Source organism: Nylanderia fulva, unplaced genomic scaffold (assembly GCF_048542155.1).
Source record: "Nylanderia fulva isolate GAGA-0341 unplaced genomic scaffold, ASM4854215v1 Scaffold10, whole genome shotgun sequence".
Lineage (NCBI taxonomy): Eukaryota > Metazoa > Arthropoda > Insecta > Hymenoptera > Formicidae > Nylanderia > Nylanderia fulva.
The window spans coordinates 1,825,479-1,850,136 of record NW_028189193.1 but is presented as its reverse complement, the minus strand read 5'-3'; the positions used below and the strand labels follow the sequence as shown (position 1 = coordinate 1,850,136).

The 24,658-nt window shown below is 31.5% G+C and overlaps 2 protein-coding genes and 1 long non-coding RNA gene across 5 annotated transcripts in view; 1 reads left to right on the top strand and 2 right to left on the bottom strand.

Annotated features, from left to right (window-relative positions):
- Nucleotides 1–17,479, bottom strand: part of LOC114943804 (uncharacterized) — a 76,805-nt gene extending 59,326 nt beyond the window's left edge. Inside the window, exons 1-2 of the long non-coding RNA XR_003822081.2 lie at nt 16,669–17,479; nt 16,470–16,525 (exon numbers count right to left, since the gene is read on the bottom strand). This is a non-coding gene — a long non-coding RNA (uncharacterized LOC114943804). The remainder of the gene's footprint in view (nt 1–16,469; nt 16,526–16,668) is intronic.
- Nucleotides 16,909–20,998, top strand: LOC114943802 (uncharacterized). Its single transcript, XM_029319528.2, has 2 exons — nt 16,909–17,401; nt 18,146–20,998. The coding sequence occupies exons 1-2, from the start codon at nt 17,325–17,327 to the stop codon at nt 18,855–18,857; spliced, it is 789 nt and encodes a 262-aa protein (XP_029175361.1). The 5' UTR covers nt 16,909–17,324; the 3' UTR covers nt 18,858–20,998.
- Nucleotides 19,307–24,658, bottom strand: part of Src64B (Tyrosine-protein kinase Src64B) — a 44,243-nt gene continuing 38,891 nt past the window's right edge. For all 3 annotated transcript variants that reach the window (XM_029319443.2, XM_029319445.2, XM_029319444.2), the window contains exon 7: nt 19,307–24,619. In XM_029319443.2, coding sequence (XP_029175276.1) covers nt 24,405–24,619 — 215 coding nt within the window. In that variant the 3' untranslated portion in view covers nt 19,307–24,404. The remainder of the gene's footprint in view (nt 24,620–24,658) is intronic.

Here is a 24,658-nt window from a genome sequence, read left to right as displayed (position 1 = left end):
GACAGCCATTCCAAATATGGAAGAAATTATCATGTGTGTAAAATCATTCAAATTATAAAGTTCATAAAATTTGGAGTAAAATTTACTTTTTTTTTGTTATAAATATATGCGCGTTTGATTTCTTGAATGTCTAGTCTTTGAATGAACTGGGGTCAAACTTTCACTAATATAAATTTTAATTTTTCTTTTATTAAATGAAATTTTAAGAGGATGTATAATTCTATGACACATTAAAATAGACAGTCTTAGTCATATATAATACATAATTTATATTATGTATTATATAATTCATAAAATATTATCCCGATTCTGTAATGAAAATTTACAAGAATTATTGACAAAAAGAAAGATGACAATAATATTTCATACATTTACAAATAAAACGATAAAAACGCTTGTTATTATAGTGTTATTTTGCCATTGGCCCTTTTTCGCGCAAAATTCCAAATGGCAGCTGTAAAAATATCTTTAATACAAAATCTTTTTCCTTTTTTATAATTTTAAAAATAATAAATAATAGTTATCTAAAAAAAAATGCTCAGCCAAGTTTTATTTTACGTATGTGTTTTTTCTCGATCCTGCTCGTCGCTTTTTCTCGCGATGATCGAAGTTGAAAATAGCTTATATATATTCTTGCGTTAAGGGAAACATGTTAGCAGACAGCCATTCAGCAGATCACCAGACTTTTTCATTGGCGTAACGAATGCTGGTATTAAATATTATAAATATGTACGTTAAAAGAAATATATAATTAGTAATATTTAGCAAAATAAAATTTTTGATATAATCCGTATAAATACATATATTTATTCAAAATTTTATTCCATAATGAATTTTGTTATCAGAATCGATAATTAATTATATAGTTAACTATTTGACATTCTGAATTTAATAATCTAATTTTTTTTATTATTTACATTGATGGAATTAAAAATTGCACATTTGCCGCAACATAATTTCAGGCATCTGCAAATTATTGATTATCGCGATTTTCGACCGAGTCATAAAGCGGAAAATCGAAGCGACGTGTTTGTTTTTTCATATATCGCGAATCCAGATGGCCACAAGTTTTATTTCAACGACACCCAGCAGTTTAACTGTATCATTTGGCATCTATTTTTGCTTAACGGAAGTTTCTGCGAATTCTTTGCTTGTACGGGAAAATTGCTTTAATGTGTGTTACCCGAAAACTTGCAACTAAATAAAATAAACTCTGCGCGCAATTTACGATTAACAACATACGAAAGAAAATAATTAACATTGAAATAAATTTTGGAATTTCTTCCATATTTGGAATGGCTATCAAACTTTACAAGGAAGAATGTACGGAATGTAAAGGGATGATCAAAGATCGATGAGGGTGAATATACGGCGAAAATGCATTGCAACAAGAAATAAATTAAGGGAATTTTTATAAATGCAATGTATAATAATGAATCGTATAATAATAAAACAGTGAATCCTGCAATATTAACATATTGCAAAATATTATTAATTAGACAATTTCTTAGGATAATTTCTCTATATTCATTGTAGCAAGAAAATATAAACGTTTTTAGTTTCTTTATATTTTCCCGATACGTTTTCGATTTTTCTGATTTTATATTTCAATATTTTCATCGTTTTCTAAAATTGCGACCGATACGACTGCATCTATTTATAAAAATGTAGCATCTTTATGTCTGAAATATTTGATAAAAATGTGAATTCTATAGACTATAATAAAGTTGGTCGAAAACATGAAATAAAATAAAGTGAAGCTATACTGCAAGCTTGCGGTTACATAATATGAGATATCTAATTTTTATTTCGGGATCTACAATCACGCATAATTGTCGAGTGCGAGCTTATAATTTTTCTCCCTCTGCCTCTTCTCCTTCAAGTGTTGCATCCAGAGATTCAAAGTTGTGGTATCGCGAAGGCGCGTCACTCAAGCATCGCGATTCGCTTTGAAGACACGACGAGTGTCGAGTTTGAAAACTCTCAACTGCGGATCGTCGATCATCGATGTCGACCATTGATCTCGTACTAACGATCGTCTTTCAAGAGTTTCTCCGGCCTATAAAAACAGATGTGGTCGCGCGCTTCTCGACGACCCTCTCGGCCGATCTATTCACGGCATTCCGGATTTAAAGATCCGAAGAGATCTTAAGCAACTCACATTAGGAGATTCATTTTTTTATTCAAATTAATTATTATTGCAATATCTTTTGTAACTATCGCGCAGTATAATGCGGCGATAACAGTATTGTATTTAATTGAGAAAAATTTCATATTTTTATCAGAAAATAAATATATTTATAGACGAATAGAAAAAAACTTGAATTTTTAGAAATTTTCGAAATTCGATTGTTGTTAAGTATTTTTTAAAAATTATGAAAAATTATCATCCTCTTTTTAGTTTTTCGAATCTATTGTTGCGGTCATTAAAATTCTTCATTTATTCACTATTCTTAATTTATTCACTACATAAAGTTAATATTTGATGAAATAGAATAAAAAAGAATTATTTATTATGCAACAAGCTTGCAGTATTGAAACAAGATAAAGATACATTGTTATAATTACGTATAAGAAACTTTTCGGAATTTATCAATTCCAAAAATGCACATTAAGAGAAGAATCAGTTTAATTTCCCTATAATTATATAAAATAATAAAAATAACAATTGTAGATTTGGAAAGCCGTGAAAAAAAGATGTGTCGGTCTATTAATGTCGGAAAAAAGATTTGAAATCAATCGAAAAATAAATCTGCGAGCGATACTCGTTGCGTGTGTGTAAATGTGTGCAGTTGCGTGGGTGCAGCACGGGCCCAAATAAATGACGGAAGGAAGAAAGGCGGCGGCCGGCGCGTGCGCATTTTCATGCGAAGCGTCGCGACGCCTTCTTGAATGAAACACCGACAGTCAGTCGCATCGAGGCATCCACCCTCGCTATCACTCGAGGGGTATCAGTCAAAGAGAAACTTGTCAGAAAGAATTTGTTATTCGGGCCGCGATTTCTGCAGGACGCAGAAAACAGAAATCGGGAAAAAGTGCGACAGTGATTTAATATCATTTTTTTTTTAATGAAATAAAATTTGTATTGACTTAATTTTTAATTTAAATCGTTTAAATTCAAATCGTGAAATTTTTCAGTCTTTAAGAAAAGGGTTGAATCACTGTTGTATCGAAATTTTATAAAATCTCGAGGAATTGAAATTCTGAGATTTCTACTGAAATCTACGCGATACTTGTTGCGAAATTTTCATCTATCGTTTTTTTATTTCCGCTCATTACAAGCTAGTCCAATTTCCTGGCTTTTACTTTGCATCTTATCCTCAAATTCACCGACTTGTTCGAACTTTCATCCTCATTTCTCGCAATTTCATCGACCTCGCAGTACGTTGCACGGAACCGGAAACGCTTCAATTTCGCTGTGCATCACTTCTACTTCCGCCAAACAACAAGATCATGTGCACTGGCATCATAAGTTTGAAGAAAGAAAAAGTTCAAAAAAAGTAAAAAGAATTGAAAGTTGAAGAGTTGACAAATAATAAAATAAAAATGTGAATATATAACGGAGGAAAAAAGAAGATGAAAAAATATCAGGATGAAAACTAATCGTATTTGGCTTTCGTCCAAAAAAAAAACGAGTTTCTTTTTCTTGATCTAAAAAAATCTTATGGCTCTATAAATCTATTATAAAATTAGTCTCTACGAAGAGTGCATATTTTTAAATTTGATTATAATACGTATAAAATGTCAGGAACGGGCAATTATACTAGATTAATTACTAAATTTTAATTACTTGATTAATTCTTAATTTATTTTTAATGGAAGAAAGTAAAAAAATAGATATATTATATTTCAACTACAAATCTTTCGAGAAGAAAGGCAACGGATGTTTCTCTAAAGTAACATCCCAAGTTGCATTTCTCTTATAATATGTATGGTCTTCAAGAACATAGAATTTGATGTTCAAGAAGAATATTGGACATTAACGGCTACATTTCAACATTGTTATTATATCGAAAGTGTAGAAAATTGTATGTAAAAAAATTCCCGTTGTAAAACCTTATACATCTTGTATGAAGTTCGACTACGTAAGTAATATTTATATATTATTTCTTGTATTATTTTGGATATATATATTTATAAAATAAATATATATACATATATATATATTATATAAAATTGCTTTTATATAACTTCTAACTTTCCACACAAATTGCCTTTTATACATTTATATTCTAATATGAAAATCGAAAATTGGTTTACACTTGATAAAAAAAAATATTACAAATATATGCTGCTCCGTTTTCAATTTTCAATTAATGCATACTAGAATATGAAAAAAGCAATGAAAAATTGTAAAATATTTCGCAAATATTCTTTTGTGTATTATTTAAATGTATAGTGAATATGAGAACATATAAGCTATGACAAACATAAAACCTAATACAAAAACAGCAGTGTTTAATCTGTAAGAAAGTTTTATAAAGAGAGAAGAGAAGGAGAGTACAAATTTTTATTGTCTAAATTATATTTGGATAAATCAGAATTCTCTCATCACTAGACAATTGTCATGTTGAAATATGCCATATATGTTAGTATATGTCAAACAATGCTAAATATCTTCAAACGATGATGGAATAATAGAGACATAAAACTTGTTACGGAACTTACCACGAGTTTGGGGAAATGCCAGGAAAATATATATATTATATATTAAACTTTATTCTCGTTGTATGCATTTATACAGGATGACTGAATTGCATACTTTCGTAATCAACAGATTTTGCAAGATGTGATTATATTTTAATAATATACAATATTTAGGGATTTAGTAGAAATATTTTGCGATGATTACAGTTCTTAAATATGAACACGATAGTAGTTTCAGCTTATCATATAATAATAAGGCTACAAATGCGAAGATACAAAAGAAGATGAAGTAAGACAATTTAAGTAATGTGATTTAATTTACAAAATAAAAATTAAAATTGTATTTTAATTTGTAGTAGCTTGATAATATTGTCTCGTTTGTCTTTGCGATATTCTCAATAAATCATTAAATTAGTGTCGTCTATTGTATTTTATAAAAAGCATACTAAGAAATCGGGATAAATGAATTCTCACTTTTTATAAATCTCTCGAATAAATCAGTTCTATCTCAATAAAGTAAACAATTTCATATATAAATATAAGTTGATTAGAAACTTTACAGTTCAATTATATCTACTTCAAATTAGTCGTAAGAGGCGATAAAGTATGCGGGAATAATAATCTCTATAATTAAAATAGAATAAAATTATTCTTCCTTATTTCGATATTATTTATACGCTAAACATCTTATGGCGAGCAGAACGAAAATGAAACGATCGTCTACAATTACCTCGCGCTGTATATCATTTAGCAAGGGAATCATCGCATAATGCCCAACTTTCTACAACGTATAGAGTCAGTTTCGTCAACTGCACTTAGCTGCAACGGAGTTGCAAATCGCGACTTAACTCGCGCTCGAGTTCGTCGAAATTACACCGCGCGTCCGGCATATTAAATGTTCATATACATTCGCACATGGATATGAGTATCCGTTACGTAAGGAGGATCTTAATATAGCGAAACACTCGCTGGATCTTAGCCACGACTTCGCACGCGGATATTTCAATAATGTCGCGCGGGTGGAAATGCGTGCGGCGGAATTTTATCGTTATTCGATTTCAGACCGATCATCTTCACCGTACAGTTTCATCTCAGAAGTTAGGATCTCAAAACCTTACTTCAGTCATTCTGGTCCTAAGAAAGAGGAGGCGAAGGCGGATCTTTTCTCGTGAAATGATTCTCTATGTCTTAAATTAATTGCAGAATTATTGATGAAATTTGTTTACTTTATTAAGACAGAACTGATTTATTCGAAAGATTTATAAGAGGTGAGAATTAATTTATCCCCGAAATTTATGAAGCGCGAAGCGTCGTATGTATATTCCTTAGCATGTGAGATGTAAATTAAAGTCTTGAATGTGCATTCTCTTATTAAATTTAGTTTTATTCAACAAAAAGCGATATGATAATGCATATATAATCGATTTTTCTCCTTCGAATTCATATCCGAATAAAGTTATTATTAGTATTATTAAATATAAATTATATATATATTATATTATATATGAAATATATAATTAATTATATTATTAAATATAATATAATATAATATAATTATATTTAATATTATTTTAATATTATATTTAATATTATTTTTAATTTAATATTATATTTAATATTATATTTTATATAAATTATATTATTAAATATGATATATAATTAATTAAATTATTAAATATAAATTTGAATGTAATATAGAGGAGCCTTGATAGTCTTAATATAAATTAGAATTTGAATTGATTATTACTATTATTGCAAAAGACATCGTTGGACTGCGAGGCGTTAAAATGGCAACAATTAGCGTTGATGTGTGGCGCCGAGGGAGAAGTCGGATAAAATATTTCACGCGCGATCCTGCGACATCCTCCGACATGCGATCCGTCACACGATCATCTCGCGTCATTTACTAAACAAACAGACTGACGGACGCCTCTTCCACGTATATTTTCGACCTGCCGTATGTGCCAAGATCTCATGTCGACTTGATTGAGTCGCCGAGATCATGCCAGGCACCGCCGATTAGTACACTTACAAAATAGTTGGAGATGCAACAGGTACATCATTGTTGTGAGACATGGAGATGCGTTATGTCGTTCACGCGACAACGATTATTCTTAAATAGCCAATAATTTAAATGGAATTTGCTAGCAATTACTGCAACAAAAAGTACCTACATGCAATGTTCCAATATTTTTTTGTCGTGAGATGAGATCTAATAAAAATTCAAAATTTTGCAGATCTGTGGGAATAAGAAGAAGTGTTTGAAGGTAGAAAGGATAATGAAACGGAAAGTACAACGAAATCTGGAGATTCGACATCACACGAGCTTACGTATATCTCAAGTGTTGATCGAGGATGTGTCTTTTTCCGCTTTGCTGCCGTTGATATGAAATTCGCCAGCAAAGGGGAACAGGCCGATCCTCTCGCACAAATAAATGATTTTTATCATTTTTAATGAGCAGTACTTTGGTAAGTCAACTCAGGTAGAAACCCAAAGAAATAGTCGCGATATCTTCATCTTTATATGATGACATTTTTGCTGTCAAAATAACATCTGTTAAACTGAAATGTAGAATTTTTAAAATTGTCCAATCTAACATTTTATTTAAATATATATGTATATATATATATATATATGTATATATATATATATAATATGCAATTTTATATATTATAATTAAATCACAATGACTTAATTTGCGATTTTATATTTTCGTTTTTCCATCTGCTTTTTCTCGTTTATTACGCTATAAAAATTGTATCTTTCTTGGAAAGGGCGATTCTAGAGCGATTATGATTATATTATACGATCGAATTTGTTGGCTCGTAGCCGGATACTACAATAGTATTGATTCCCGTCGTAAACGATGACATGTCAATTGATGAATACTAGAGCGCGAACACCGGTCACTGATTTTCGACGCATGTCGCATCTGTCGTCGAGGATGTCGGTTTCACCGAATGATACACTTCCCGAATCGGTTCAAAGTCAATGACCGACGAGTGCGAAAACGACGGGTGCTACCGAAAATAAAAGTGAACGAAGGACAAAATGCCGCCTCATTGTCGGTCAATTTATCCTGCTCGCACGTAATTTATTGTGAAAAATCATGTCCACTAAGAATTATATCCTGAATAAGATCGAAACAAAAATAAAATAATTCAGGTATCTTCGATCTTTATGTAATGTAGAATTGAGCTGGGCAAATTATATCGTTATTATTAAGGAGTGTAAACGATTGTCGTATAGTTGAAGCAATAAAATCATTATTGTTTCAAATAAATGCGATAAAAGAATTGCAATGCATTTAAAATAATCTACTTTGAATTTTATTTGAAATAAATATGATAATTAAATAAAATGTAAGAAATAAATTAATAAAATATATAATTTGGTGTATAATGATTAAATCATTCAATAGTCAGATTTATATTCCAAATATTTTAAAACATTTTTGAAAGAAAATTTTCAAGAATGTCAAAGAATATAGTAATTAATTCGAAATTGGACGATCCTTCAACTTTATAAGTAAAAAAATTATAATGTAAGAAGAAACACAACCTGTATTTTGAGTTTCTGAGTCATCTATTGTCATAAAAAATTTAAATGCTTTAGTAATAAAGATTTTAAATAGTTCACATAAAACTCTGGTACATCAGTAGCATTTTTCACATCCAAATTCTTACACTTTCCCATAAATAATATTACTGAACTTCCCAAACAATAACAAAACTTATATAGTGCAAATATCTGTTCCGAATATTCACGGCAGTCGCCAAAGAGAAGAGATGCGGCGAGTGATTTATATAAATGCGTTTAATGACGACGAGAGCATCAGGGACAGAATGTCGGACTCTAAACGTTGATCTGCGTGCAAGCAGATCGTCCATTATAATCCACGTAAACGGTATGTATATATTTTCCTGACAATGGACAATTTTAATCACCGCATCGCAAATCATCTCTACGGTATGCTCTTTACGATCGTTTACGCCGTCACACTTAATATGATTTACAAACGCTAAAAACGTTCTGTCCTGCGAGACGTCCCATAATCGTAACACTCTAAAAACGTTCATTCGACGATATTACGTCGCGGTTCCTGATGTTCACGCGCGTGCACTCATTAAAACACTTTGACATTGCTTGACAGCTAAAAAGATTTTTCTTTCTTCGTATGCAAAAATTTATTTCCCGAAGAAAAAATGTTATTAAAAAATTATTGGTATAATATTACTGTTATAATATTAATCAAATAGTATATACGTAATTACTATTTTGTTTATCGTGAAAAAATATTGAGATTTTGTTAAAAAATAGCGCAGTAATAAATTATATATAAAAATAATGTATTTTGTCAAAACTGATATAAATGAGTTGTATTAAATAAAAATTATATTTATTTAATACAACTTATATTAATTAATTATAGCTGTACGTCGAGTTTATACATTCATAATGAGCTTTTCGTAAATCGATCTTTGTGCGCATGTTGAATTCCTGTATGCAATTGTATCACTTAATCAATTGAAAGTTATGTATATTAATGGATTTTGTGTATATGTATAATTCTTAAAATCTAATAAATATATGTGTTTATTAATTTTGCGATTGAGTAATTTCCACTTTTGACTACAGTTGCACAGTTAGAAAGGAAAAAAGAAACTTGCAATGGTTATACAATACTTTGTAAAAGAAAATGAAAAAGATTGTTTAGTATTGCAAAGCAATTATTATGAAACGTTTTCGCGTAATTTTGGGCATATACAATACTCTTCTAAGAAGTTCTGATGACAAAAATAATTACAAAATTTTTTGAACAATTATTTCATCCAAAAAATTCGTAATTTTGTGCTTAGAGGTTCTGCTTTTTATTAAACCGTTCTCGTATAATTCTGGGAAGTTATTGAATTCTATACAATTAAAAGATAATTACATATGTCTATAAACAATCAAAATACCGTCAGATTTATTCATACAGCTTGATTATTTGAAAAAGTTGTATAAAGTAAAAATAGAGTAAAAATTTTCTTCTTTATACAGTGAATTTTCCACACCTTTCGAGCTATAATAACAAGCTAAAATAATTAAAAAATTCTTTGAACAAAATAGCGCTTCTGAAAATACAGTGCTCTATTTTTCTGCTCGATTTTCAGTTTGCGAAGTGTTTCAGTCACTTACAGATTGGGACGAAACACTGTAACGAAGCGCGACGCGCGTTTCTCAACGTCGTCGCGGTTCCAGTAAAGGATCCCGAGGAAAATAGCGAACAGCGCGGGCAGGAAAATACGATGGAACATTAGATCTCACTTGCTACCAGGTCAAGTCGCTCTGCTATAGTGTTGGATTATTTCCGTCATCGTTTCTCGCGCCTGCCGCCCCCGCTTTCTGCCAACACTTATATACACGTGCCAGCGTTTCTCGTAAATATCGGCCGGATCGTGAACTTTTTAGTCATGTCGGCGCAAATATAGGCAGAACAAAACAAGTATCGTCTCTCTACGAGAGTTTAGTTTTTGCCGTTGTAAATATAGACCGAATAATTCTATCTTCATTCACGAAGGAATCGTATAACAATTGATATGAGATATATTTCCCAAATAAGAATTCCCGAATTTTGTTGGTTTCAATTTTTGTACGGAATATAGAATAATATTTAATCAAGAATTTAATTAGCTCTTATTGCCTTTTAATTGTTGATTAATTTTTTAAAGAGCTATTACAAATTATATTTATATAGAATAATATTTGTTTAAATAATTATGCAATTAGAAAATATAACTTTATTATAATTATATATTATTCTCATAAAATGGATATATTATTTAATCTCGAAAACCTTTCTTTTCTCTAAAGAAAATAAAAAAAGAAGTATACGAATAAGTATTTAAATCTGCATACGCTATAAATATACGTTTATAAAATAGAAATTGATGAAAATTGTCAAAAAAATTGTATAAAAACAGATAAAATCAATGCAATTAGCCCAGTGGGGGATTATTGTATTATTAGTATTATGTATATAATTGTGCAGTATGATAAAATAAAACATAAAATTGAAAAATAAAACTAACAAAATGTCATGATATAGCATTTGTCGATTATATAATTTCTACTCATATATTAGAAGAACTTTGATCGGACAAAATATATTTGATTCCAAGCATTATTAAAGATATAATTGTTATATAGAAATCAATGCTCGAAGGATCGTAATAGAAACATTAATTTTTAATTTATATTCCTGTAGCTCCTATGCATACTTGCAATAATGAATAATCGCGCGTTTAACAAAATTTTACAATACAGTTTTGTATCAATTATATTGTCAAAACTTTAATAATCATTAAATGTAATAATTATAACAAATTATGATTTGATACTACTCGCGATTGCATTTTGAAAAAGAATTTAAAAGCTCAAGTGTCACCGCACGAATGACAACAATAACACAATAACATTGACGATACCAAGATTGAATACCATGCTATTCACATTTCGTTGCCAAAATATTTTACATATTGTGATATTGTATGTGTACACAGAAAGAATTTTCTCTTAAAATTTACCCTGAAAATTATGGTAATCGTGGGACAATTGGAAGAATTTTATAAAAGTTTTTCTGATTAATATTTACCACAATAAAAGTATTAATATCTACCACAATAAATAAAATATACTCGATTAATTTTACTATGTACATAGTAAAATTTACTATGTACATATTAATATTTTTATTGTGGTAAATATTAATCAGAGAAACTCTTATAAAATTCTTCCAACACCATATTATCCCACGATTACCATGATTTTCAGAGTAAGGGAAAATTCTCTCTGTGTATAAATATGTATACGTAAGTAGAATACTAAATTATAAAATTTTTAAATACAGATTAATTCATTAATCGATTTAATATATGAATTACACGAAAAATACGTTTCGAGATTTAATATCGTGTAATTACAATTAATTATAGACACTTAATAACTTAAATTTAAATCATTTTACCATAGAGAATAGTTTTCCGATTTCGATGGCAACAATAACGCTTTAATGTTGACGACATTACGGGATAACATGTTATTGATAATTTATTGCCGAAATAATTTACATATTATGACATATATGTAAGCAGGCCAAGGCCTACGAGAGGCTACAGAGTCAAAATGATGATGACATATGTATATGTGCTGTAAGATATTTCCTAATATTAGTTTTATTTTTCCTAATATTAGTGTTATTTGTCCTAATATTAGTATTAGTTTTATCGCTAAGATTAATAATTGCCGATATTTAATATCATAGGACCGCAGCCAAAAATTTATGTAAAGTCGATAATCGTATCTCTCGAAGTTTATTGTTGTCTCTTTTCCGCGATGCTAACTGGCTGTCTCGATTCGCGTAATTATTCGTAGCATTGAGCAGCTGTCATCGCAGAGGTAATAGTTTGACAGTTGTTCAAAATAATATTAAATCAAAGCACATAAAATCAATAGAGCGAAGCGCGCGCTTGTTTGTTTAGTATAATTTAATTGTAAATGTAATTGTATATAAATACATTCCTTGTTATATCTGTCGCAAATGCCTAATTATTATGATGAATAATCCGACGTATATGTATAAGTAACTGCATTAAATTTATCGATGCTCATTTACGTATATCTATTTTATATCAACAATATGTTTCATATTATTTTGTTCATCTATTATTGACGTTAAAATAAAGAATTTATAAAAATAATACGTGCAATTTAGTTCATTCAAGCCAAGTTAGCATATCATTCACATTTTTTCAAATTTGAACAATGGAATTTTATAGTTTTCGACGTGTTCTATAGTTCTGTAACATAGTTCCGACTATAGGCTGCCACTCAATATATATTTAACCCAAAACTCGCATTTTTGAATGTATGATAAAAACTTTGACGTTTTTTTCATATTTTGAAGCCTGCTAAACATATTCAACATATTAATTAATTATTAATAAAGCATTTTATTAATTATTTAATTTATGAATTATTTAATTATCTAATTTTATAGTTATTTATCTATAATATAAAGAACCTTACTTTAGTATTATTTAATTTGTATTAATAATATATTATTTAAAGATTCATCTTTTTTAACAGTTATTACCTGATTTCTGTCAAAAGATTAATATAGTTCAATTTTTATTAATTTTTTTAATATCAATCTTTTTAATATAAAAGTGCGAAGAATAGCGCGCGTGCTTGTATTGTTCTAGTTTTTATTATACAATTCATGTATCATGGACCTTAATATCTTCATTTTAATTATTTGATTATTTGCAATTGAGTGTTGTTCTTTTGTTATTTGAATTATACATGCAAATTAATGTAGAGCGAGCAAAAGTTGAGCAATAAAAGGGGGGACGAAATATATTCGACTAATAAATATTGCCGAAATATTTTACGTATTATGTGACATATATACATATGTATCTACTCAAAATATTAAATTATGTAAATAATTTAAAATACATTAATTATGTATTTAAAATTACTCGCAACACTTATACCCAAATAATTCTAACCCGATGATACATATCTTGTCGTATCCGGTTGCAAGCGTTACCTCCCCAATTCTTTAATTAGCTCGCTATATCCGTATCCATAGATGTGCCACATAACTTCTTGCACATTCGTTCAATGATTTCCGATTAATTTCACATGTTTTTAATGTAATATGTATTAAGTAAATAATATCATTTTAATTTTAACATTAAACTCTCTCTCTCTCTCTCTCTTTTACATTTTTTTAATTTGATAATCTTATTTTAATTAAATTTAGAAATTTTTATTCCTTTGGTATAATTTCTATAAACCTATATAGAATAATTAATATTTTTTAATATGATAATTTTTTCAACTTGTATCGAAAACTTGTATTAATCTTTTATATTAGAAAATGTTATTAGATTTTTCATTGTGCCACATTAGAATTAATTTAATTAAAAGCACATTTTATTTTGTAAGAAAATCCCAACTAAACTATTTAGTATAGCAATATGCCATAAACATAATCATACGGCCCAAACGCTTTTGTAATAATAAAACTAATAACTTTATAGTGCTAAGAACATAAAGCATGCATATACAATAAAAATATAAAAATACAAATAAACAGAAAACTGTACGTCAATAAATAGGGTTGGTACCCTAAAGTTTTTTAACATCACGATGTTAAAAAACTTTAGGCATAAAAGCAGTTATTGTTGGTATCCTATTCATTAACTTTTGCTACTTAATTTTTAAATTCTTATTGAATATTCAATATATAGAAAATATTAAATTTGCAAATTATTTCTATGACACATCCTGTATCCAATTGTAAATCTTAAACCAATATCTTAACTCTTAAATAAATCGCTTTCAGAAAAAGGAAATATCGTTTTTCATACAGGATTCATATCACTTCTCCTTAGAACGATTCAATTTACATTCATTTAATAGCCAGTTTCAAAATATATCAAGTGCCGTGCGAGAGTGCATCAGAGTGACGTAAAATTGCATAACGCGGTGATTTGCGGGGGAAAATACGGCGCGTGTGCGATCCATAAAGATCACCGCAGCCTAATAACGGTGGAGAACATAACTTTACCGTAAGAGAAACGTGGCGTTCCGCACCGGCGATTCGCCGGGTGATCGCCTCCTGGCCGTTGCAACGGATATGCGTAGGTGCAACGTGCATCTGTATCCCGATGTCACGTTGACTCGGAAACTTCGCTGCACGTTAATGTTACGATGAAATTTTGGCGTGTCGCCAGAGCTCATTTCTAACCGATTAAATGCCTAAATTTTCTAACTTTCTCGCCGCTCTCAAATTTTCAATTCTCCCTTTTTTCAACAGAAATTTTAATATATTTTTATCTAATATACGAAAAGAAGTTATCTATGACGTATGGCATATAGCAAAAGAAAATACTGCTATATCATGCACCATATAATTTTCTTTCATGTTTTTCTTTTGCAGCGTTTATAATATTTATATCAAAATAAAAATTATTTAAATAATATGATAATATATATATATTTATATAAAAATAAAAAAGAAAATCTAGATAGAAAGTCTGAGAGATTTTTTCTCGAGGATTAAGATATAAACGCTACAACTAAATAGAGCATATTTCTATAAATAAAACATAAATATCTATAATATTTTGAGAATTATTAAACTTTCTACTTTTCAACGCTTCTCACGAAAATTGTATTTGTTTAAAAACACGTTGAAAAATTTTACATTTTTATGTTTCTAAAGAAATCGTTTCTTCCTTTTCAAAATACGCAATATGTACATGAAATATATAAGTTTTATATTGGCATTGTTAAAATTCATAAAATAATAATTCAAATAATAATTAAAATCATAAAATAAAATTATATATGGTTCTCTATCGCAAATAACATCGGAGATAAAAAGAAATAAATTTTCTTGTTATGTGTAATATCTAAAGTGTTTCAATCAATCTCTCTCTCGATAATACTGTATGTCTACAATACTTGATGATCGAGTTGATGATATAACATCGTATTGGAAACAATTCCGAAAGAACACGCTTTTAGCGAGAAATAGAGACGACCAGCCGTTTTCTCTTTGTTTACATGCTTTTCAGAAGAGAGAATTCGTAAATATTTCAACTGTACGTTAAAATAAAGCTAGGCCGCGAAAGTGCGTCAGCATATAGCGAAATTCGCCCACTGAATCATCGAATTTTATACGTAAAGGATCGACTTATACCAAATTCAGACTAGTAAAATGTGCTAATAATATTAAATTCTTCTCTCGGACATTAAAAAACAATTAATAAAACAATTTGACATGATTGTAAGCTTGCAATCTTTAATTATGTTCCGTTATAAACGTGCATTTTTTTACATCGCACGAAAATTCGCAGAGTTATCTTTAGTCTGGTGACATAATCTTTCTTATATATTAAGACAAGAAAAAAACAAGTGCAATATTTCAAGATCTTTTCTTGCAGATAGTTTCGGATAATGTAAACACCTTGAAAGATTAAGGATCATAATATGACGGAAGCATTTTTTAAAAGAAATCTTGAAAAATTGAAGACATAAATCAATAAACGAAATAATAATATAACTCATGTTTTCTATGTTATGAGAAGTTTAAGAAAAGTTTACTAGACTAACATTTAATTATAAAAAGAATAATTGAAAAATTATTAGAAAAATAATTTTTGTATTATATTAAAAAAAAGAAATAAAATTTTAATAAATAAAAAGTGATTATATATATTTTATTTAAAAGGGAGAAATTGTCTAATATATTATTATATATATAATTATATATGTAATTTTTTCCTTTTATTTATATAACAATTTTCATCAGTTTTTTCTCAAATTATTTTTCAATTATTCTTCTTATAATTAAATATTATATGCAATAGGATTATATTATATTAAATAATTATATATATATACATATGTATATATATTCCTTCATGGTGTTGCAATTTTCACAAATAGCAATCACAGACTTCTATATATAATTTATATTTATATTTATTTATATTTTATATAGAAGTCTGTGATAGCAATATGCATATAATATAATATAATCGCATATATACATATATAACTTTATATGTATTTTAAACTTTGATACTTATTTGTATTTTGTACTGCGAATTTTCGCTTCCACCAACTTATACCGTCATTACAACAATTAATTTTATCAGGATGCACCAATATTATCATTAATTTATTCGTTGAATCTTTATAAAATATACGAAAAAGATGAGAAAGCATATGTATAATTATATATAAATTCATATTTTACCTGGATATTTCATATTTCGTACTGCGAATTTTTGCTTCCATCAACTTGTACCGTCACTGCAACAATCACTTTTTTATCAGGACACCAATATTAACATTAATTTATTCGTTGAATCTTTACAAAATCTTAATTAATATACGAAAAAGATGAGAATGAAGCTCGTACACATAACCATATACATAAATTCATCCTAATTTACCTGGATATTTCATATTTCATACTGCGAATTTTCGCTTCCACCAACTTGCACTGTCACTGCACCAATCAATTTGATCAGGACACACCAATATTAACATGAATTGATTCGTTGAATCCAAAGCACGCTCTTGACGCTTCCAGAAGTCTTCGCGGTCAACAACAAAATGTCGCGGCGAATTTCGACCAATAGGATGACGCGATCTCGCGCTCGTAGCGCCATCTAGGACGACATCTTCTTCCGGTGTCTTCGGGAGTCGCTGGTCTCCGATGCCGCGCAGTAGCAGTGTTTATTTACGTACGCCATCGTTGTGTGTGATTAATTGATCGCGAGTTTTCCACGCCTCCGAAGCTGCTCGCACAGATTCGACGCGGACGCGTCCTGTCACTTCTCGCGGGCGCTGTCAAACGCTCGCGCGGAAAGCCGCACGCGAGCTGTCAAAGTCGACGAGAGGACGGGGACGGGGAACGATCGGTCGCTACGCCATCGTCGTGCACAAGTCGCATCGTAATGTCGTCATCCTCGTCCCTGCTGTCTACGTTCTAACCTATCCGCGCGACTCGTCGTCTCGCGGTTTGTTGTGTTTATTCCGGATCCTTGCGAGACACTCGGCTGTCAAATCCGATGTTGCGAAAATAGCTCGCAGCCTGGTGACGACTATGAGCGACGAGGACGACGTGTTGCCGGCGCGTCTACAGAGACTCGAGATTGATCGTCGTTCCAAGAGTTCCTCCCAGTAAGTATTCAGTTTCGTGTCAGTCGAAACTGTTCGTAAACGTTGGAGAAACGACGAGAATTCTTTATCGAGATTGTAGCCGATTCGTCGACGGATTGTTGCGCTGAATTTAAAATTCTTTCGCACTTCTAGCATCTGAAAAGTTTGGCTTCCCGTTGAGCGAACGGGCTGTCGAAACTGTGTGTACTCTGCGTGAATCGCGGTCAAGGTCTGCCAATAACGTCACGGTACATTATTTGCAATCATACGCGGAGACGTGTTTCTTTTGTCGAAAATCATCGCTTTTCGAATTTGTGCACAATAGAATAAAGAGTGCGACTCGATTCCATCGAGAAAAAGATTTTAGACGCTCTATTTTTAGATTTCTAGATACCGGGATCCCGTGATGCTGGAAATAACTTAATAGCGTCGGTTATAGTCTTAAGAAAGAAAAATCAAGTGAGAGAAAGAGTATAACATTAATAAAGTGTGATTTGAAAGACTTTAAGAATATGTAATAATGTTTATATAAATGACATTTAATGATTGGATAGAAATTTGTATGTCTTCAATATTGTTCGATGAAGCTAAGAGCCGAATATTTCTTGTAACGTTATAGAGTACTTCTTTATTTTTCACTGCTTGATGTCTCGTATTTTAAAGCTCCTTCGAGAGTAGAACTCATAAATGAAATATTTTAGCAAATTTATTATATATTTACATTTTCATGTTTTCTTGCAAACTAATTTCTTCATTTTTTTTCAGCATTGCAGCGACAGACAAATCAAAGGTGACAAATCTATTCAGGATATTTGGTGAGACTTCCGATAGTAGCTACTTATTTCGAAGAAGATCCATGCCCAACAGGCCTACCATGTTCTCGGACAGTCCAAAGGGCATTAAAAGTACAACGAACTTCAAGTCTAAGGTTGAGAAAGCCAGCAGATTCGAGAAGACCAGGAGCAGTCGTAAATCTTCATTCTTAAATATTCTAAAATCAAGCGCTTCTGGAACTAGCGATCTTAGTGATAATTCGGTGGATGCGCTCAAGGACATGTTGAAGCTCAGTATTCTCAGTAAAAATTCCAAGATAATCGATAAATCGGTCATGAAGGACTTGAAGGCGTTGAGAATCAGTAAAGATTGTAGACAGGCCAAGGATGACACTAGCATTCAAGATGATGAGTGCGAGGCCGGTAGTTTTCAGCGTGCTCGTAGTAACACGATGCCGAATCTGAAGAGGGGTCCTGGTCCAGGTGGCGGAGAACAACGAACGACGACCGGGCAGTCGGATGCGAGTAGCGCCTCGTCTTCTGGTCAACAGTTGTCGAGCTCGCCGAACACTTGTTCGGTACAGGCGCGAATATCACCACCTTCCTCGAGTGACGTCACGATCGGCGAACTCGCCGGCTACTTCGAAGAGTTCGTCCATATTCCAAAGAAGATGTCACATATGGCAGAGATGATGTACACTTAATATCTGTAAAGTATCTTGAGTCTTGCGGATACAGACTTTCTTTCCGCGCACAGTTACCTCAGACTGTGCGTATTTCATTCGCTATACGATATCATATATCTCTCTGTTTGTTTAAACCTATTTAATTCACACTAAATTATTCTTTTAATATATATTATAATAGACATTGGCAAAAGAAAAAGAAAGAAAAAGATATTCATTTTTGTTTGTGTATAGTCTCGAAATTATTGAAATATCTTATAATATATTTATATAAAAATGTAGCAAAGATATCGATATACCTTTTTTTTCTTTGTTTTTTTTTTCATCTGTATCTGTGCACTATTTGGTTTCTTTAGTGTATAAAAGGGAATATGGAATATAATTATATTATATGTATTTAAAAAGAAACTTTTGTATTACGAGAGAGAAGAATAATTGGTTTTAGAATAAATCGCATAAACTGAAAATCAGTATCGAAGTATTTATCGAACACCCACACAATCAAATAGATATTTTTATACGAATATTTCTGTACCTTTGCATATACTTCATCTCGCATTAGCTATTTGACTGACAAATAAAATGTTTGTCTTGCGCGAATAGAAAAAAATCTAAAAAAACCTATATAATATATATTAATAAAGGTGCGGCATTAATATGATACATAATATATTTATCTGCATAGGCTTACGACAATTAATAATAATATAAAGTAATCGTTAAGTTACTTAATTGATAATAAGCTTTGGTATATAAACAATGACAACAGTGTATTGATCGTTTTCGCTTTAGATACAATACGAATGAAAATGCACGTCGAACGAAAGAGAGCCGGGCGTACGAGAAAATATTATTGGCTATTTGATGTGCGCATCACGTGAGACAGTTCCGTTCTGTAAACGATTATATCGTGGATAATCGCTGTCCTTTTTAGTGGTATGATGCTTTCGTGGCTGCCGCGCGTGACATATAATGTCATTATCAAAATGAGTCAGAGAGAGAGAAAGAGAGAAAGATTGGTTCCTATATCACAGATTTACCGAAAATTTTATTTGAGCGGAGCCACGACGATAGAGTCTTTCTCTCCGAGGAATCGCGCGAAATCCACGATTAATTGAGAACGTAATTTTAAGTACAATGCATAAATTCGCCGATCTCGCCCTTTGTTAGGTCGCTGTATAATTTAATAAACGTCATTTGCAAATAAAAGCATGCGTGGGAACGATACGTCCGAAGTTTCCCCGATAAGTTCTACAATTATTTATTTTATCGATATTGCACGAGAATTACACGAATAATTAATTATACCGGAGATTTGAAAATACTGTTCATTTACAAAATTTATACTTTTCTTTCACTACAGATTAATAATAAATATAATATTTATATTTTTATAATATATGGTATGTAGTATATAATTATTATATATATAATTATGTATAATAAATATAATATTTGTTACATTTGTTCCACTGATCGAAACATTTAATTGATAATAATGCAAACGATCGATATCGTATTGAATAATTTGAAAAAAAAAAAAAGATTCATATACAAATAATGAAAGAACAGTCGGACATATGGTTCCCTTGTTCGAGAGCAACGCGCGTGGACTTAATTTAAACAATATCAGTCTCTAGATCCAGTGGAAAAAGGCCACGACGCCTTTACCATAATAATTTGTAAATACATGGTCCAAATGTGATCCGAATGAAAACAGTCTACGCGAATATATAACGCGAACGTTTCGGGTCGCTTCGACAACTCGTCACTTTCTTCAAACAACAGAAAAGTCTGAGAAACATATCTACAATAGAAATGCCTTTCTTTTCTTCAAATGTCTTTCAAAGATATCTAAAAAGACGTTTGACTTTGTCATACATCCTTTAGACGCCGTAAAAAATTGTCTAAAAGATGTTTGAATTTTTAATCTTATTAATCTTGCAGATAATCTTTAGGCGTCCTTATGATGTTTGCAAGACGTTTCTGTTATCTAGATCGTTTCGGTTGATCTTACATCAGTGTTTCAAACCCTATGCATTTCTAATCTACGACCTACAGCAGCGATCATCATCATTATCATTATCATCGTCATTATTATCAGCGAAATTTCCAAGTGATCGTTCATCATGAGAAAACAAGTTTATATCGGTATAAAACGCTCATAGAAAAAATGTACTGGACGTAATACACCTACTCTCTAACGCTACGTAAACGCGAAAGCCTTTTCACGTGCATTCTTCCATATGACGTCGTTATAATTTCATTGAAAACACGCTGCACGACGTAAATAACATCATCAAAACTCCATTTATAGATCCCGGAATCTTTACAAAATAAGGATCAAAAATAAAAATGCCGATACTAAAAACTATCTCGCATCCTTGTTTTATAGGTATATATATATTATAATATATATTTTATATACTATTATAATATTTTATTATATATATATTATAGAATCTAATAAACAATCTTCTTTTTTTCTGTTACCTTCTAATGAAAAACAAAAACTCGAGAGATTCGATTACAACAATGTTTTAATTTGTCGCGCAATCGATGAATTTATAAGGTTGCATAGCGTTATTGCTCACGATATTCCACCGTTTGGTCGCGAAAGAAGACACACGTGAAAAGAGGCCCGCGCTGACACGTGGATGTAACAATTTCCTACGCTCACATGCGCGCAACACACTCGCATTTTGCTTTCGCTTTAATCACTAATATCTATCGTATCGTAATGGCTCATCGTGTTTATCGTGACATAATAAAATGTATACAGTCGGGATCGACCGCACCTCGGTTAACCAACTCTGGTTTTGTATATAATCGCATGTTTCTAAATCGATTTAATTACGATATAGATAGAGAAAAGGGAGGAGGGGATTCAATAACTACAAATTAAGCAAAAAGAGATACAACTATGTTTAGAAAGAAATAAAATTTCAAAATTATGTTCTCTTTGCATCAGCAAGTAACTGATTTTATCTTAATTAATTCGGCAATTAAATCTTCCTCTTCAAATCATTATTTGAGCCATAATTTAGATAGAAAAAAGAAATATAAACTGTCACTATTAATAACAGATTCATTATAACATTAAAGTTTTATCCTCCCGCTTAGTAATTTTTCGACACGACGGTTCTTAGTATATTCAGTATTTTATATATATATATGTATATGTATACGTATAATAAAAACGCCTTTACAATATCTTTCTGTTATCCGCAACACTATTAATAATCTATTTTACGTATTTTTTTATCTTCGCTTCTTATAAAGCTTTAATCGCGCTAATATTGAGGTAATTAGATAAAATGATACTAAAACCAGGGCTGGTTTGAACTGAGATTTGGCACAATCGATTCCGTCTCGTGTGACACGCCTCGCGGAGACGACATTGGATTCTGGAAAATCAGGTGCGGTTCGTGAGAATATTTCTTTCTTTTTTTTTTCGGCGAACCGCGAAGAGCAAAATCGCCGATCCCGGCGAGACTGACACGCCTATCATCTAAGAATCCCTACTCTAAATCCGTCGTTTGTGTGTATATTTCGCCTTTCCTTTTTTAGTAGAAAATTTACAATTCTTCAAACACTTTGTACGAGTAACATCGATGACTTAAGGTTTATCCGAGATTGTATTTCCGATTTTACTCCGTTAATCTCTGGGCTGCGTAAAACCCATCGGAGATATTTTTTTCTCAAACGCATACAGGCATTCGCATTTATCCGGATATTAATAACTTTCTCGCCTCTCTCGTATTTTAATTTCTATATCTTTTCTTGTTTTCTCCCTCTTTAACATAAACTTAAAATCAACGATACTTTGCAAAAGAGCGTCGTAATTCACACAGCGACTGTTGAAATGAGAAGAAAAGAAGAATGAAAACGCCAATTTGTGCGAGGTATTTACTGCGCTTTCGCAGAAAATGCTTGGATCAGGCTCGGAGCCATATATATTCGTGCGTACAGTACTTGAGACAACTTATATGCTTAGAAATGATGACGATATTAAATGCATCGATATATTGCGCCAAAAAGAAAGAGCTGTACATACAAACAGAAAAATCAGTAGAAAGCTATCGGATTTGTTTTTGGCAGACACATTTTTGTGCGTACTCGGAGAGACTCTCGAACGAACAAGTTGCTTTCGGAATAAGACCGCCAAGACTTTCGTGTTTCAAAGTGATATACGTATCGTGCTGATTCGCGTGTGTCTTTTTACAACCAAGATAAAATTATTGCGCAGCAATAACAGACAAGCGTACGTATATATAAACTCGTATACACGATTCTTAGCACTTAGGAGGAATAAATCGTCGAACGTTGTAATATCGTCTCGAAAATAAAGCTCCGCGCGGCTGTGTGCAATAACCATTCCATTTTGAAAATACTCTTTTCTTTCAAATACTCTTCTCTCGATGGACAAACTACGTGAAAAATTCATAGATATCCTTTATATCTATATTTTATCATCCGTCAGCGTATTCAGCCTTCGTTTGAAAATTATTTAATTACTCACGATTGAGTTTCATCACACACAAACACAGTAATATGTATATACGTAATACCAAAATTTTTCTCGAGGACTGTGTGTATCCAAAAACTGGATTTTAGGAAAATTCGGATGTAACCGCGATGAATCGGATGATCCGAGATCAATAAAATGTAAATACAATGTACTCTTGTACGACAAAAGTCACGTTCACAATACACGCAATACATACACTCGCGCACATACACACTTTCTTCTCTCTTTTTCACGCTATATATATCTCGTAATCATACACACTAACATACGATTATATTGTATAATCTATAATTTCGAATTTCATTCTCCAAACTTATATATATCACGTTACTCTCTAATACCGTTTAAATTTACCGGCATTGCTAGTGTCTTTATTGTGGTTGCTCATCGTCAAAAGTATGAAAACACGTTTAAGTAAGTAATCGCAGATTTCCAAGAGGGGAAAAGAGAGGGCAGGTAAAGCATATGTCTCGACAATGCTCCCTGCGGTCTTAGGATTACGTTTTTCGTTTCTAAATGCGATTAACGCCTGATTGGTCGTAAAGATTAGAATCTTTAATTTCTTCAATTCATTTCTGAAAACGGTACTGTTACAAAAATACCGTGACAGTCAACTTGCGATCCATTTTTCAATACTAACGTTAACACTAAGGACATGTAAAGGAATGGGAAGGAAAAAGAGACGGGAATTATGATGGAATTTTCGGCAGCATTTGACAGTGATAGTTGAGTGAGTTCGCGGCATTATTTTTCGTGAGGATTGGTCGCAAAATCTATCGGTAGAAAAATTTTGCAGTCGAAAAATGCCACGACGATGTGGAATATTGCGAGGGAGGGTCTCCCACTAAAAAGTCTTTTCTCTCTGCGAGAACGATACAGCCAATCTGCGAAGTTTTCAATAAGGGCAACAAGATATACGCTAAATAATTTACTTAGCAGTAAATACCATAAAATTCCATGGCACAATTGATGTGGGCTGGATGAAAGTGACCGTGCGGCGCTAGATGATTTTGCATATACTGATGGGCTGTATATCAGTCCGTCGGCGGTTCGAGATACGGTATTTCGCTAGTGACATTAAACGACTCGAAGTAGTGATTCAGGAACTCGAACGTGGGTCGCTTCTCGGGACTGGCATCCCAGCATTGTAGCATCAATCGGTAGATGGTGTCAGGCAGCGGATGATTCAACGGTTTCGGCATACGGTAGCCCTTGTCCACTTGCTCGATCACTTCGCGCCCGTGCATACCTGAAAAACAAAATTAATGTTAATATAGAGAATTCTAAA

Coding starts and splice junctions, on each gene's coding strand:
- LOC114943802 (XM_029319528.2), top strand. CDS start 17,325: ATGAGCGACGAGGACGACGTGTTGCCGGCGCGTCTACAGAGACTCGAG. Junction 17,402..18,145: donor CGTTCCAAGAGTTCCTCCCA/GTAAGTATTCAG, acceptor ATTTTTTTTCAG/CATTGCAGCGACAGACAAAT.